The 13,815-nt window shown below is 34.6% G+C and overlaps 1 protein-coding gene across 3 annotated transcripts in view; it reads right to left on the bottom strand.

The window, feature by feature from the left end:
* The window catches only part of LOC126734717 (rootletin), a 439,794-nt gene that overhangs the window by 183,477 nt on the left and 242,502 nt on the right, over positions 1-13,815 (bottom strand). For all 3 annotated transcript variants that reach the window (XM_050438438.1, XM_050438437.1, XM_050438439.1), the window contains exons 13-16: positions 8,723-8,890; positions 8,464-8,658; positions 8,145-8,339; positions 7,727-8,084 (exon numbers count right to left, since the gene is read on the bottom strand). In XM_050438438.1, the coding sequence (XP_050294395.1) occupies positions 7,727-8,084; positions 8,145-8,339; positions 8,464-8,658; positions 8,723-8,890 (916 nt within the window). The remainder of the gene's footprint in view (positions 1-7,726; positions 8,085-8,144; positions 8,340-8,463; positions 8,659-8,722; positions 8,891-13,815) is intronic.

Here is a 13,815-nt window from a genome sequence, read left to right as displayed (position 1 = left end):
TCTGGATGCTTTATCCACTTGGTTTGGCCATCTTTTCTAATGTAATATGCAGCTTTTTCATGCGCCACTTCTTCCATTATTTCATCTGGAAGATATAAGATGTTGTTTGGGTCATCAATATCTTGCTTATCATCCGTGTTATGATCTTGAGTCTCTTCATCATCATCCTGCAAACTCGAGTCGTCATCAAATGGCTCCTCATCGAAGAGTTGGCCAAGATATTGTTGTTCCCTTTCGTAATTCATATTAACCACTGTAATCGAATATTTAGGTTTATTAATTTGCAAAAAGCAGAAATTAATTAACAATTGTTACCTTAAAAAATTAGCATAAACGCTAACGTGCGGAGTGAGAGTCCGCATAAGAGCCTAACTCCAACACGAAGTACCCTACTCTGTTTACCACTTAACACTAAATTGGAGCCCCCAATCGCAACAAGTACTGAGCGATACAGCCGCCTAGTCGGAATTCTTCGGAAAATACCGGTCAATTTTCGGCGTTAGTACCGGAAGGTTAAGAGCACAGATGTAAATAGCTCCGCACGCTTCATGTAAGCCGTATATAAGCCGTATAAAGCTTTATTTAATTTGAGTGCATTAAACTTCTTATCCACTGTTAAGCCTTCAGGTATTTTAATGTAGATGTCTATATTCAGATTTCCATTTAGGAAAGCCGTGGGAATATTAAATTGCATAATATCCCAGTTTTTGCTAAAAGCATATGCCATAAACATCCTTATAGTCTGATATCTAGCAACAGGTGCATAGACATTATAGTGGTATTCTTCCTGATAACTCTTTGCTACTAGACGTGCCTTCTTAAGCCCATTTTGCTTGATTCTGAATATCCAACGTATGTCAATGGCCTTCTTGTCTTCAGGCAGGATTACTGGCTCCCATGTACAATATTCTTCATGTGCATCTAGCTCCTTTTTATAGCCTTGCTCCAACCTTGCCCATTCTTCATGGCTTCCTCGTAATCAGTTGGTTCTTCAGGCAAAAAACAATAATGCGTTAAATATAACTCATAGTCGTCGACTCGTACAGGTGGTTTGGATATTCTCCTACCAGTTGTGACTTCCCCTGGATCATTCTGATCCTCTTTCTCATTTATTTCTTTATTCCCTTCTTCTTCGTGATTATCTTCAACTTCATCTAAACTTTATTTTCCATATGGTCCTTCCAGAGTCTCGTCTACTAGGTTTTCGTTTTTGACCATTCCATATTGATATAAAGTATCATTCTCGTCAAATCTAACATCCGCACGTGCGGAGCTATTTACATCTGTGGTTAAGAGTTCTGTTCTCGCTTTTTTCGGATCTATTTTCGATCTTCTGAGTTAAACATTTACAATTATTTACTGCATTGTCTTTGGAGTCGATGGGAAAATAAATTGAAAATATTTCAGATACTGCTATTGGTTTAATTAAAAGTATGATAAAATTATTTTTTTAATAATCGATAATAATATTTGTTATTGGTTTAACTTCATCGTTATATTAAATAAAAGTTTAGATAAAAAAGTGTTACTTGGCGCTAGTTGTTACGTATGTTCCTATATAATTTTTTAATATAGATTTTCATCTTTTTCGTTAGTAAAAGAACGTGTTTTATTTTCACAAATTTTACTCAATAATCAATAGGTCATGGGCCCAGACTACGTGGAAAGTCTGCAGAATTGAGTGAAATAAGTGTAGGACAATTTTGTGTGGTAAAAAAATTGTGGAAAAGTCCGGTGAAAATAAAGTGTTGAAAAGTGAGGTTACGTATCCGGAAAATTTATTGGAAAATCCCGTGATAATATAATGGCATCATCAGGAGTAGTACCATTCCCACAATTAAGTAGTAGCAACTACAATAGCTGGAGATATAGGCTAGAAATGTTGCTAGATAAGGAAGGAGTTAGGGATGTAATAAAGGCAAGCCAGGAAGATTACAGCAACCTGGATGAAAGTCATAAGGCTAAATTTGACAAGCTAGATACTAAAGCAAAATGCCTCATTGTTCAGTGCATTACTGACAAGCATTTAGAGTATATAAAGAATGCTCAAACTGTATAGGAAATGCTCAATAGTTTACAGAATGTCTTCGAAAGAAAGAGCACTTTTTCGAAGCTCTATATTATGAAAAAGTTACTAAAACTTAGGTGCACATCTGAGGAGTTACAAGAGCATTTCATGTAGGTCGAAACACTGCTCAGAGAGCTGGAGGGAGCCGGAGCAACTCTCGATGAGAGTGATAAGGTATGCTACTTACTTTTAACTATGCCTGATAGGTACGATACCGTCATAACGGCAATTGAAACTGTTAGTACTAATATTTCATTAGAATTTGTGAAGAACAGACTTCTAGATGCTGACTTAAAATTTAAAGACTCAGAGAGGAGTGAATGTCAGCCTAATCACTCTGAGGCAGCCTTTTATGGCAAAAAGTCAACTTCTGTAAAATGTTATGGATGTGGAGGAGACCATTTCTTGAAGGAATGCCCTAAATTTTTACATAAAAGTGCAGCCCCATCAAGAGGACCGTACAGAGGCTACTCGAGGAGAAGTAGGGGGCGAAATTTTAGGGGTGCACCAAGACTTGCTAATTTAAGTAGTGGTGATAATGAGAATGCTCATAGAACTGATGCAATTTCATTTATATCAGAAGTTTTAAGTGCCGGGAACTCAAAAATTAAGTATAGTGACCGAGTTAATGACTATACAGTGAATTTTATTTTAGACAGTGGAGCGACAGATCATTTGGTGACCAGTGATATAGAGAGGTACATGACAGATGTTGTGAAACTAGAAAAGGAGATCAAGATAAGAGTGGTGAATGGAAACTCACTGATTGTTCACAAGCGGGGTAAGCTTTGTCTTGAATATTGTAATAATAAGATTGATTTCTATGCTCTTATTGTACCGAATTTGACATATAATTTACTTAGTGTTAAGAAAATAAATGAAAAAAGGTAATCAGGTAGTATTTGATAAGGAAAAGGCTGTTATAAAAACAAAAGGTGGTACTAATGTTAGGTGTAAGGCAACGGGAAATTTTTATGTGGCTATTTTTAATTTACCCGCGCAAATATGTAATGTTGCAGTTAAAGGTGATATTTGGCATAAAAGGTTAGGACATTTATCTAATGGGTACTTGAGAAACTTGCAGCTTCCAGTACCATCAACAGTATGCAGTCCATGTATGGAGGGTAAAGCAACCAGGCAACCATTTGTAAAGCTGGAACTACCTCGTACAAAACCAATAGAAGAAATTTTTGGTAGTAAAGCATGGGCACTGAAAATGCCAAACTCTGGTGACAAACTGGAACCTAGAGCAATAGCAGTCAGGATGGTAGGATACAGCATGAATGGATATCGATTATGGAATCATCAGACAGATGATATTATAGTTTCGAGGGATGTTAGATTTGACGAGAATGATACTTTATATCAATATGGAATGGTCAAAAACGAAAACCTAGTAGACGAGACTCTGGAAGGACCATATGGAAAATAAAGTTTAGATGAAGTTGAAGATAATCACGAAGAAGAAGGGAATAAAGAAATAAATGAGAAAGAGGATCAGAATGATCCAGGGGAAGTCACAACTGGTAGGAGAATATCCAAACCACCTGTACGAGTCGACGACTATGAGTTATATTTAACGCATTATTGTTTTTTGCCTGAAGAACCAACTGATTACGAGGAAGCCATGAAGAATGGGCAAGGTTGGAGCAAGGCTATAAAAAGGAGCTAGATGCACATGAAGAATATTGTACATGGGAGCCAGTAATCCTGCCTGAAGACAAGAAGGCCATTGACATACGTTGGATATTCAGAATCAAGCAAAATGGGCTTAAGAAGGCACGTCTAGTAGCAAAGAGTTATCAGGAAGAATACCACTATAATGTCTATGCACCTGTTGCTAGATATCAGACTATAAGGATGTTTATGGCATATGCTTTTAGCAAAAACTGGGATATTATGCAATTTAATATTCCCACGGCTTTCCTAAATGGAAATCTGAATATAGACATCTACATTAAAATACCTGAAGGCTTAACAGTGGATAAGAAGTTTAATGCACTCAAATTAAATAAAGCTTTATACGGCTTATATACGGCTTACATGAAGCACCCAGAATGTGGAATGAAAGGTTCAACGAATTTGCAGAAAAACATAAGCTGAAGAGGTCAGGAAATGATTTTTGCACAGGAAATGGAGTATGGCTTTTACTTTGGGTGGATGACATTATTCTTACAGGACCAAAACATATGGAAATTTTGACAGCTTTGGAGAAGGAGTTTAAAGCCAAAAACTTGGGAAAATTAAGTGATTTTCTAGGTATGGAAATTCAAACTTATAAAGATAGAATGGTTATTAATCAAACAACAATGATTAAGAAAATGATTAATAAGTTTAATCTTGAAGATTCCAAACCTGCTTTAACGCCAATGGAAGCAAATTTTCAGATATTACATGATCAAAAAATTAGGAAAAATTTACCCTATAGAGAAATTATAGGATCCTTACTCTATGTAGCTACTATCAGCAGACCTGATATATTATTTTCGGTAGTATATTAGCCGTTATTTAGATAAACCGACGCAACAAGTATGGGTGGCCGCAAAAAGAATTGTGAGATATTTGAAGCAAACAATTAACATGACTCTAATTTACATCAAGAAGTTTTCTGAGGGAACTGAAATTTTGGCGTATACCGATGCCGATTGGGGAGGAGATCAAATAGACCGAAAAAGTGTAAGCGGATGTACAGTGTTTTTTGACGGTAATTTGGTTTCGTGGATCTCAAAGAAACAAAGTGTTGGTGCCCAGTCAAGTTATCAATCTGAGTATATTGCTACTGCTTTAGCAGCTTCTGAAGTACTTTACCTGCAGGGACTGTATGAAGATTTTGAACTTAGTAATTTATCAAGTTCTTTAATGATAGACAATCAAAGTACTCTGAAATCAATCGAAAGTTTTGAAAACAGTAAGAGGTCTAAGCATATTGACATTAAAACTCATTTCATTAAGGATATTGTTGCTAAGGAATTTATTAAAATGTCATATGTTCCAACGAACGAAAATGTAGCGGACATTTTAACTAAGTCTCTTGTTAAAGACAAATTTCAATATTTTAGAAATAATCTAGGTGTAAAAGTGTTTTAGGGATACAATATGTGAGTGTAATTTTTAAGATGCTTAGATACTTAGATGTTAAGACGTTTCTTGTTTATTTTAATCGTTAGCAATTTAAAACTTGCGTAGAAGGTTTAAATTGAAGAGGGGTGTTAAATGATAATACCTATACCAATCTTTAAGTACAGCCCATTACTACTGTTAATTAGGTGCAGCCCATTACTATGTCAATCAGCTGTTTGCGCTCTGTCACAATATGTTATAAATACTAAAAATGTTACAATACAAGTGTTACTTGGCGCTAGTTGTTCCGTATGTTCCTATATAATTTTGTAATATAGATTTTCATCTTTTTCGTTAGTAAAAGAACATGTTTTATTTTCACAAAATTTACTCAATAATCAATAAATGTGTCTTACTTTGAATGTATGGTTGTGAGATTGATAAAACGAAAAAAAAAACATTTCTTGTATTCGGCTGTACGTCAGATTAAAATTTACCTGGAATTTCCTATGTCCGCTCGGCGCGCACCACCCGGTATTTATTTGTTGTAATTCATAAATATTGATTGACTAGTCTCTTAAATTAGATCTATTTCAATGCTCCATCCTATTCAGGCCCTTCGTCCCCATATAAGATACAAGATACAGAACTTTGTATGGCATTTCATTAAAGAATCCATTAGATAGATAGTTATCACTGACCAATAGTTCAAATGTAGATAAATTTACTGTTCCCTTAAAAGAATCTTGAAGAAAATGAGCTTTAGTAGGAAGTGGTGATTTTATGATCAGTATTTTATTATTGTTTTTTATTTGTTTCTTGTTTTTTATTTTACTTATTGTATATTATACTTAAGTATTTATTGTGAATACTGTTAAAACAATTAATGGAATTTTCTCCTATAATAAATAAAAATTTTTGAAATCCCGGAAAACATTTTTCTGGTTAAGACTTCTCGTATATATTACTATAATAATGAAGCATTAAAAAAATTCGCTGGCTTTTGTGACATCGCTCTCTGAAATTTTCTAGCCTCTTTTCAACTGTTTAATTAAAAAAAAACTTTTATGTAGAGCTGATATATTCTTTTGAAAGACCGAGTTATATCCGCGGCATTTTTTGCGCTCTGATTCCTCTTCTTGTATCATCTGCACTCGCCATACAGATTTTCCCAGAATATAAAAACAGGCTGCATTGCCAGGCATCTATAAAGGCATACATAAAATGCATTCCAAGAAAGTATATTTTTTATTACAGATATATGTTTTTTTCGTTTATTTAACTAATATTTCTTTTAGCTAACATATGAAATAAAGTAAAAAAAGATGAACCTTTTTTTCTATTATAATACCATCAATTTTATAAACTGATGATATATCATATTAAAGGCATTATATAATACTAGTATACCTTTTAATAATAATAATAAACCGACATGCCCAATCGTGTGACGTCGGAGTTCTCTAGAGCACTGGTGGAATTTGACGGCACCGGTCCTACCCGTAGGCCGAAACTACCAAAACTCAGAACATTAGGGACTGTCACAATCTAGAAGGACTCCACTCACTTGTGTACTGCGAAGCAACACGTGTTTCGCTAACGATGTTAGCATCTTCGGGAGAAGATTAAAGTTAATTTAAGAAGAAGTTTTAATCTTCTCCCGAAGATGCTAACATCGTTAGCGAAACACGTGTCGAGATTAAAAATAAAGAGTTTTGGTTAACGGTAAAACTGTCTCGTAATTTGTAGAGTGGGGGTCAATATATGGGAAATGGGGAAAGACTCTGTACCAAGAATAATTTATTTCCAACATTTTCGAAATGTTCGCTGTTTACTTCCATGCAGTGATGCAATCGAGTTTCTCGAACCGTCTCGAAATATTTCAGGCGTTAGCTGACGGCATTCAACTACGATTCGTTATCTAATACTCCTCAAGTGATTCTGACTGCGTATTATAAACAACTGATTTTAGGTGTCCTCAGAGAATGAAGTCCAACGGTGTTAAATCAGGTGATCGTGCCGGCCAATCTATTGGGCCTCTCCTTCCATCCATCCACAAGAAAAACTAATTCTAGAAAATCTCGTACAGGAGCGTAGTGAGGAGGTGCTCCGTCTTGTTGAAAGATTAGCAGGTCTTCGACTAAATCCGGGTAGTTTTCTAAAATGTCTGTGATCTGGAGGTTGATGGCATTTTGAAGTAAATTTAATTAAATTTTTTCCATTTAAATTGGCATATATGAATAAAGGTCCAATAATGTGCTTGCCTAGAATTCCCGCCCACCTGTTTAGTTTTAAAGAACGCTGTGTAAGTATTAAATGAGGGCTACTGTGGCTCCAGTACTTGCAGTTGTGACAATTTACTTCTTTATTTAAGCAAAACGTAGTTGTTTTTGAAATATTTTCAATTTTTTTTGAAATATTTTCATAAAATCTACTGTGCGATCAAAGTCATCTTCGTTCATTTCCTGAATGAACTGATATCGAACTGGGTCGAATCTGATGTGATGTTAAAATTCTGTGAACGCTGGTTCGGGATACGATTGAAACTGTAGCTGTTTCTATGAGGGAGTTAATTGGAGTAGTTTCAATATTACTTACCGATTAGTAATGCTTGCTGTTTATCATTTTCTGCCCGCAACATTAACTCTTCATGCTGCTGACAAAGATTATCAATGTGGTTTTGTAGAGCTTCAATCCTTTCGGAGAGTTGCTGGATTTCAGTATTCTTCTCATTTGTCAGTTGCTGCATTGATTGCTGCAACCTTTTCTCTAAAGAAGTTCGAATTTTCTCCCGTTCTTCAGTTAGTTTCTTAACGCTTTCTTCATTTTGTTGTCGGAGCTTGTCTAGATTCTGTTTGAACTCAATTTCTTTATTCCCCGCTTGATGAGCCATGGAGGTTTTTATTTCAGAGCATCTCTTTTCAGATCTTTCTAAATCTTTAGTTAACTTCGAAACCTAACAAATAAAATTAAATATTTTATTTTTAAATGTGAGGTTAATAGTTGAAAAATATACCTGAGATTTTAATTGTTCTTGCTTTACTAGTAATTCCTGTACTTCTTTTTCTAATTGCATTTTTTTATCGTCAGTGGCTTCTAAATTGGTTTGAGTATCAAATAAGACCGCTTCTAGTGCTTCTTTTTCAGAGCGAATTGCAGCCATCAATTCTTGAATTCGCTGAATTTCCTTATCCATTGCATCGATTGTACACTAAAATGAAGGTTACATTTATAAAAATTGACTTTTTAAATTATTTATCAAATTTTATCATTAAATTTATTACGCAATAGAATTCTTTATCTTGAAATATATTTTTGGATATTTATTTCCTTACTTGTTTTTCTTCGCATTCTTTCACAAGATCCTCTAGATTCCGATTGATTCTGGCATTTGTTTCATTGGCCTGTTCTAATTTTTGTCGGCATCGCATTAGCTCTTCATTTAATGCATCTCTTTTTCGTCCCATAACTGTGAGTTGATTGCTAAGATCATTTCTTTCTCTAGCTGCCTGATTAAGCTCCATTTCAACCTAAAAATCATAAACATGAACAGTAATAAATGCATACTCAGACGTCAGGGTTCATGTTACTAACCTTTCCTTTTTCAATTTCTAAGAACTTGCATTTTTCTGAAAGCGAAACTTTGTCTGACTCTAAATCTAGTCTTTGTTGTTCCGCCTGCAGTAGTTCCTTTCGGAGAGATTGAATGTCATTCTGATTATCGCTGCATTGTGCCAGCAAGGAGGCCTTTTCTTCTTCAAACTAAAAAGAAATGTATATAGCATTGTATATAGCATTTGTATTGGAGAAAATAACTACATGATTGTATCTTAGTTTTAATGTCGTGTAGCAAACCCCCTCAGGGGGGCCCCAGAGTCACGGAACACGATACCACCGAGGTACCCCAGTTAAACACACACACACACACGCACATACAGCACACTATAAAGGAATTATTAATAATATTAGGCAAATTCTTCAAAAGCAAAGTAGGTTAGTAAGATGGCTCTATAATATTTTGTTCCAAAAATTTATTGTCTTGTTTGTTTATTTTTTTTTCTGAGTATGCGGAATTCTATAATTTTTAATATACCCGGGTGACCTATCAGTTACTTGGAGTTCTTGTTGATAAAAGTTGTTAACTGTTATTTTATCTGACTTAAAGGCAAAAATATCTGAAAATTCGTTGCATAACTTAATTAATTTTTCTTTGACAAACTAAGGTACATCTTTAACATTAAGCTGCGTCATGAGATTAGAATTTCTATCGTTATATTCTGTATCGACTTTATAGATATTAAATTCTGCTAGGCTTTTCGTTTTTAGCTGAATATTATTAAGAGTAACGTTTTCGCTTGTTGTATTAATAATCTTAACAATAGAGGAATTTTTTGAGACAATAGTTCTCGCAACAAAGATACCAGACCTTAGTTTCGCATTTTCTACTACTGAATTTTCTTTAACAAATTGTAGGCTTTTTATCTTTCGTAGTACCTCACACCTAGCTGGAATAACTATAGAGTCTTCAAAAATACTATTTTGAATCGGTAGAATAATATTATTGTTATTCGGCCTAATAGTCATAGTCCAATCCGAATAGTTTAAATTACATTTGAATTTAGCAATAAAATCTCGACCCAATATTGCATCTGTCGGGATCGAAAATGAGGAATCTACTACGTAAAAAGAATGTTCGACTTTGTGTCCATTAACAGAAATGAGCGTTCTTGCAATACCTAAAGTTGTGATAACTTCATCTGTTACCTATTTAATTTGACTAGGGGTGTGTGAATTTATAATTTTGTTTGGACTAATTGTGTCATTTTTAAATATAGAAATATCTGCACCAGTATCGATCAAAAAAGTATTTTCCTGACCAGTCATTTCTGTAAAAAATACAACAAAGTTACTTATCTGTCATTATTATACTTGTATTATTATTAAAACCGCAATTATTTCTACCGCGTTCATTATTGTACCTATTGAAATGTTGGCTGCGTCGAGTGTTATTGTAATTATTATTATTATTATTGTTATTAGGTCGCCTACGTCTAATATTATAAAAAAATCTATTATTATTTCTAAAATTATTTTGACCTGAATTAACATACAAAATGTTTAAAGTTGAAGCCTGGGCATTATTATTTATATTTATAAATTTATTGACAACCTCCTGTACTGTGGTAAATGTTCCTGCCTCTATAGCTACCCTAGCCCTTTCGGAAATAGCATTTGAGCTAAGGCTCTTACTGTTTGATCAGTAGAATACTTTATTACTTTGCTGCGACATCGGCGGGGACACACTCGCTAATATATGCCGTTTTTAATTTTTCAGCTAGAGATTCAATATCCGAAACATAACTTACAGTATCTCTAGCATGTTGCCAAAAATTTAATAGCTTTGTTGTTAACAGCTGTGAACTCTCTCCTTTAATTTTTGAACGCAAAGTGTTTATAATTTCTGCAAGGGATGCTTCGGTATTATATATTATGCTTTGGTATATTATTAAACCTCGAGCCTTACTTGTAAGTCGTGTTTTAACGTAGGCTACTGCGTTTGCTCCATGATCGCCCGAATTTTCATTAAGTAATGTAAAAGCATCTAAAAATGATTGTAGCCTGTAATGTGAGCCATCAAACCCCTGAGGTACTATTTTCCCAGCTAAATTAAAAAAACTCTAAATTTGATAAAGGCATATTTATTTCCTCTTCGTCGCTCGATGCTATATAATACTCGTCCAAAATTAATGGATCAATTTTTTCTATACAACTTAATGGTATTTTATATGGAATTTTGATATACATTTTATTTATTATAAACATTAATAGTTGGTTGCAATAATTAGTCGACCTAGTATAGCAGCTATTTGCAAAATAAGCTATATCGCGGCTCGTGTCTAATTAGGTACCCGTGACGCTGTTCAATTGCTTTTTGTATGGAAATATTTTTCAATTCATTCAATAAATAGTTTTAGATGGGGAATCTTTTTTGTTTTACTTGCCCTAAATACCCGGCTATTACAACACACACAAATCTCCACACTATGATCGATTACTATATAGCAGCACAGTGAGTGCCAAAGGTATGGTAAAATGAATACCTATTAATCCTTAAGGCTGGTGTGAGCAAGCTCTGCGGAAAGGCGAGTTATGTACAAGGTCAGAAACCAGCCACTTCTGAAAAAATGCAACATTCTGAATCCTACTTTTTCACTTTTTTCAACATACAACTCTTTTTCAATTGTGCAAAAACGACCAGAAAATACTAACAGTACCAATGCACTCCAGACTCTCTAATCCTTTACTAACCTTCAGCCCACCCCAACTATTTCCTGTTCCATTTCTCTACCTTCTTCCCATCCTAATCCCTAAACCCTTAATCCTTCAAAAACTCTTTTCTTCCCCTTAAACACCCCCTCTCTTTAAACCCCAAAATCTCCATACCCAAAAAAAGGAAAAAGGCAGTCAATTTATTCAAACGCTACCCCACCACAGAAAATTTTGTAAACTTAGAGGAAAATCGAAGAAAAATATAAGCAAAGCAAAATTACATTTATAGAGAGAATTTATTTAAAGCCATGTCATTACAAGTTGATATATTTCCTGGTCTAATACAAAACAGCTCTTGGATTACAAATAAACAACAAATGTTTCAGGCCTATGAAGAACATTTTTCCAATATTTATAACCACCACAGTCCTGCAGTCTTCAAATACTCAAGTCACAACATATCAAATAATTCTTTTTCCTACAACCTCGCCATTCTTCTTCTTCTTCTTCTTCTTCAGGTATCTATCCGTTTCGAAAGTTGGCAATTATATATTTTTTTTAACAGCTCTAAATAGTTCTACTGTGCTTTTTCCAAACCAAGTCTGTAGGTTCCGCAACCATGATGTTCTTCTTCCGGGTCCTCTTTTACCCAATACCTTTCCTTGTACTATACCTTGTTTGCAGTAGGGATTTATTATTATACAGGATATTCCGAAACTATTGTGCTAAAATGTAAGAGTAGATAGATCTCGCCAAAACAAACGTTTTTTACTGATAAACCCATAGGTGCATGCGCATGCGTTTAGTGATAATAATAATAATAATAATAAGCCTTTATTTCCAACAGGCAACTTGCCCAATAACAGGAAACAGTTGCAAAACAATGAAAAATATAGTTAAAAAAAACACACACAAACAAACCTAAAAGAATGAAAAGAAAAGAAAAAAAGTAAAGTAAAGTCACAATCTCAAAAGTTATCCAAAAAATTAGAACAAATAACTATTAATATGATATAAAAACCCAATTATAAAAGTTTAACGAGATAATCACATATTCAACAAAATTAAATTAAATTAAATTAACTGCAATATACCCACTAGCTATAACTTAAACACATGGGTCTTAATCCCAAGAGTAATGATCCACCAAGATATCGACAATCACATAAACCGGAGAGAAATTTATATCGCACATGTGACAGATCGGATTAAATATAGCGCATATTGTATATAGTGGCGATTTCAACAGGATGTTGGTATGAGGCCTTGGCAGAAAGAATGTTAGGGGATGTCTAGCATTAAGCCTAGGCACCATGAAACGTACACCAGAAAGAAGTACAGGACTATCAATGAATCCATTCAGTAACCCATGCAGGAATTTTACAGAGAAGATCATTCTTCTGAGATGTAATGGATGTAGATTGAAGCGTTCCAATAGTTGCCGATGATAAAACCCTCTTACCGGATATATGCCATCCTGCCTGAAGGCCAAAAACTTAGCAAATCTACGCTGAACAGATTCAAGGAGACCAACATGATTCTGATAGAGCGGGTTCCATATAATGCAGCCAAACTCCAGTTTTGATCTCACAAAGCAACAGAAAAGCTGTCTTAATGTAGATTCCAAAGTAAAACTCTGAGAACTTCTAATTATGAACCAGCCCTGAGAAGGCTTCTCAGGGCTGACTTGAATATGTTGTTGAAGTGTGGAACAAATGTAAATTCAGAGTCAAAGGTTATACCAAGATCAGTAATTTGCTCTAATCTACTCAAACTAGTATCACTAATAAAGTAACTAAAATTTAAGTGTGTTTTTGATCTAGAGTAACTGACCACACTGCATTTAGCCGCATTCAAGCCTAACCTGTTAACAGCGCACCATACCTCCAATGTATTTAGACAGTTCTGAAGAAAAACACAATCCTCCAAATCATAAACATTTAAATGTAGCTTCAAATCATCGGCAAAAGCCAGCCTATGACAAGTGAGTGACCCAATCAAGTCATTTATAAAAAAACTAAACAGGAGCGGACCCAGGTTCGAGCCCTGTGGCACACCCGACGTTACGTTAAAAAGTTTCGATTTAAAGCCGTCATATTCAACATATTGAGATCTACCAATCAAGTAGGAATGAAATAAATTCAATATTCTCCCTGAAAAACCATACTGAGTTAATTTATGCAGCAAAATATAGTGATCTATCCGATCAAAGGCTTTTTGGAAGTCGATATAAATAACATCGATTTGAGTATTAATATCAAGTGATTCACAGATGTGGCTAGACAGACAAGATAAGTTAGTAACACAAGATCGCCCGCTAAAAAATCCATGCTGGTCTACATAGATGAGTTCTTTTGCGTGACTAAATAGCGACCGATTCAGGATAATTTCGAAAATTTTTGAGAAGTTACAGAGTA

The sequence above is a fragment of the Anthonomus grandis genome, chromosome 3 (genome assembly GCF_022605725.1).
Source record: "Anthonomus grandis grandis chromosome 3, icAntGran1.3, whole genome shotgun sequence".
NCBI lineage: Eukaryota > Metazoa > Arthropoda > Insecta > Coleoptera > Curculionidae > Anthonomus > Anthonomus grandis.
The sequence above is the reverse complement of the archived record's forward strand: the minus strand, read 5'-3'. Positions and strand labels throughout refer to the sequence as shown.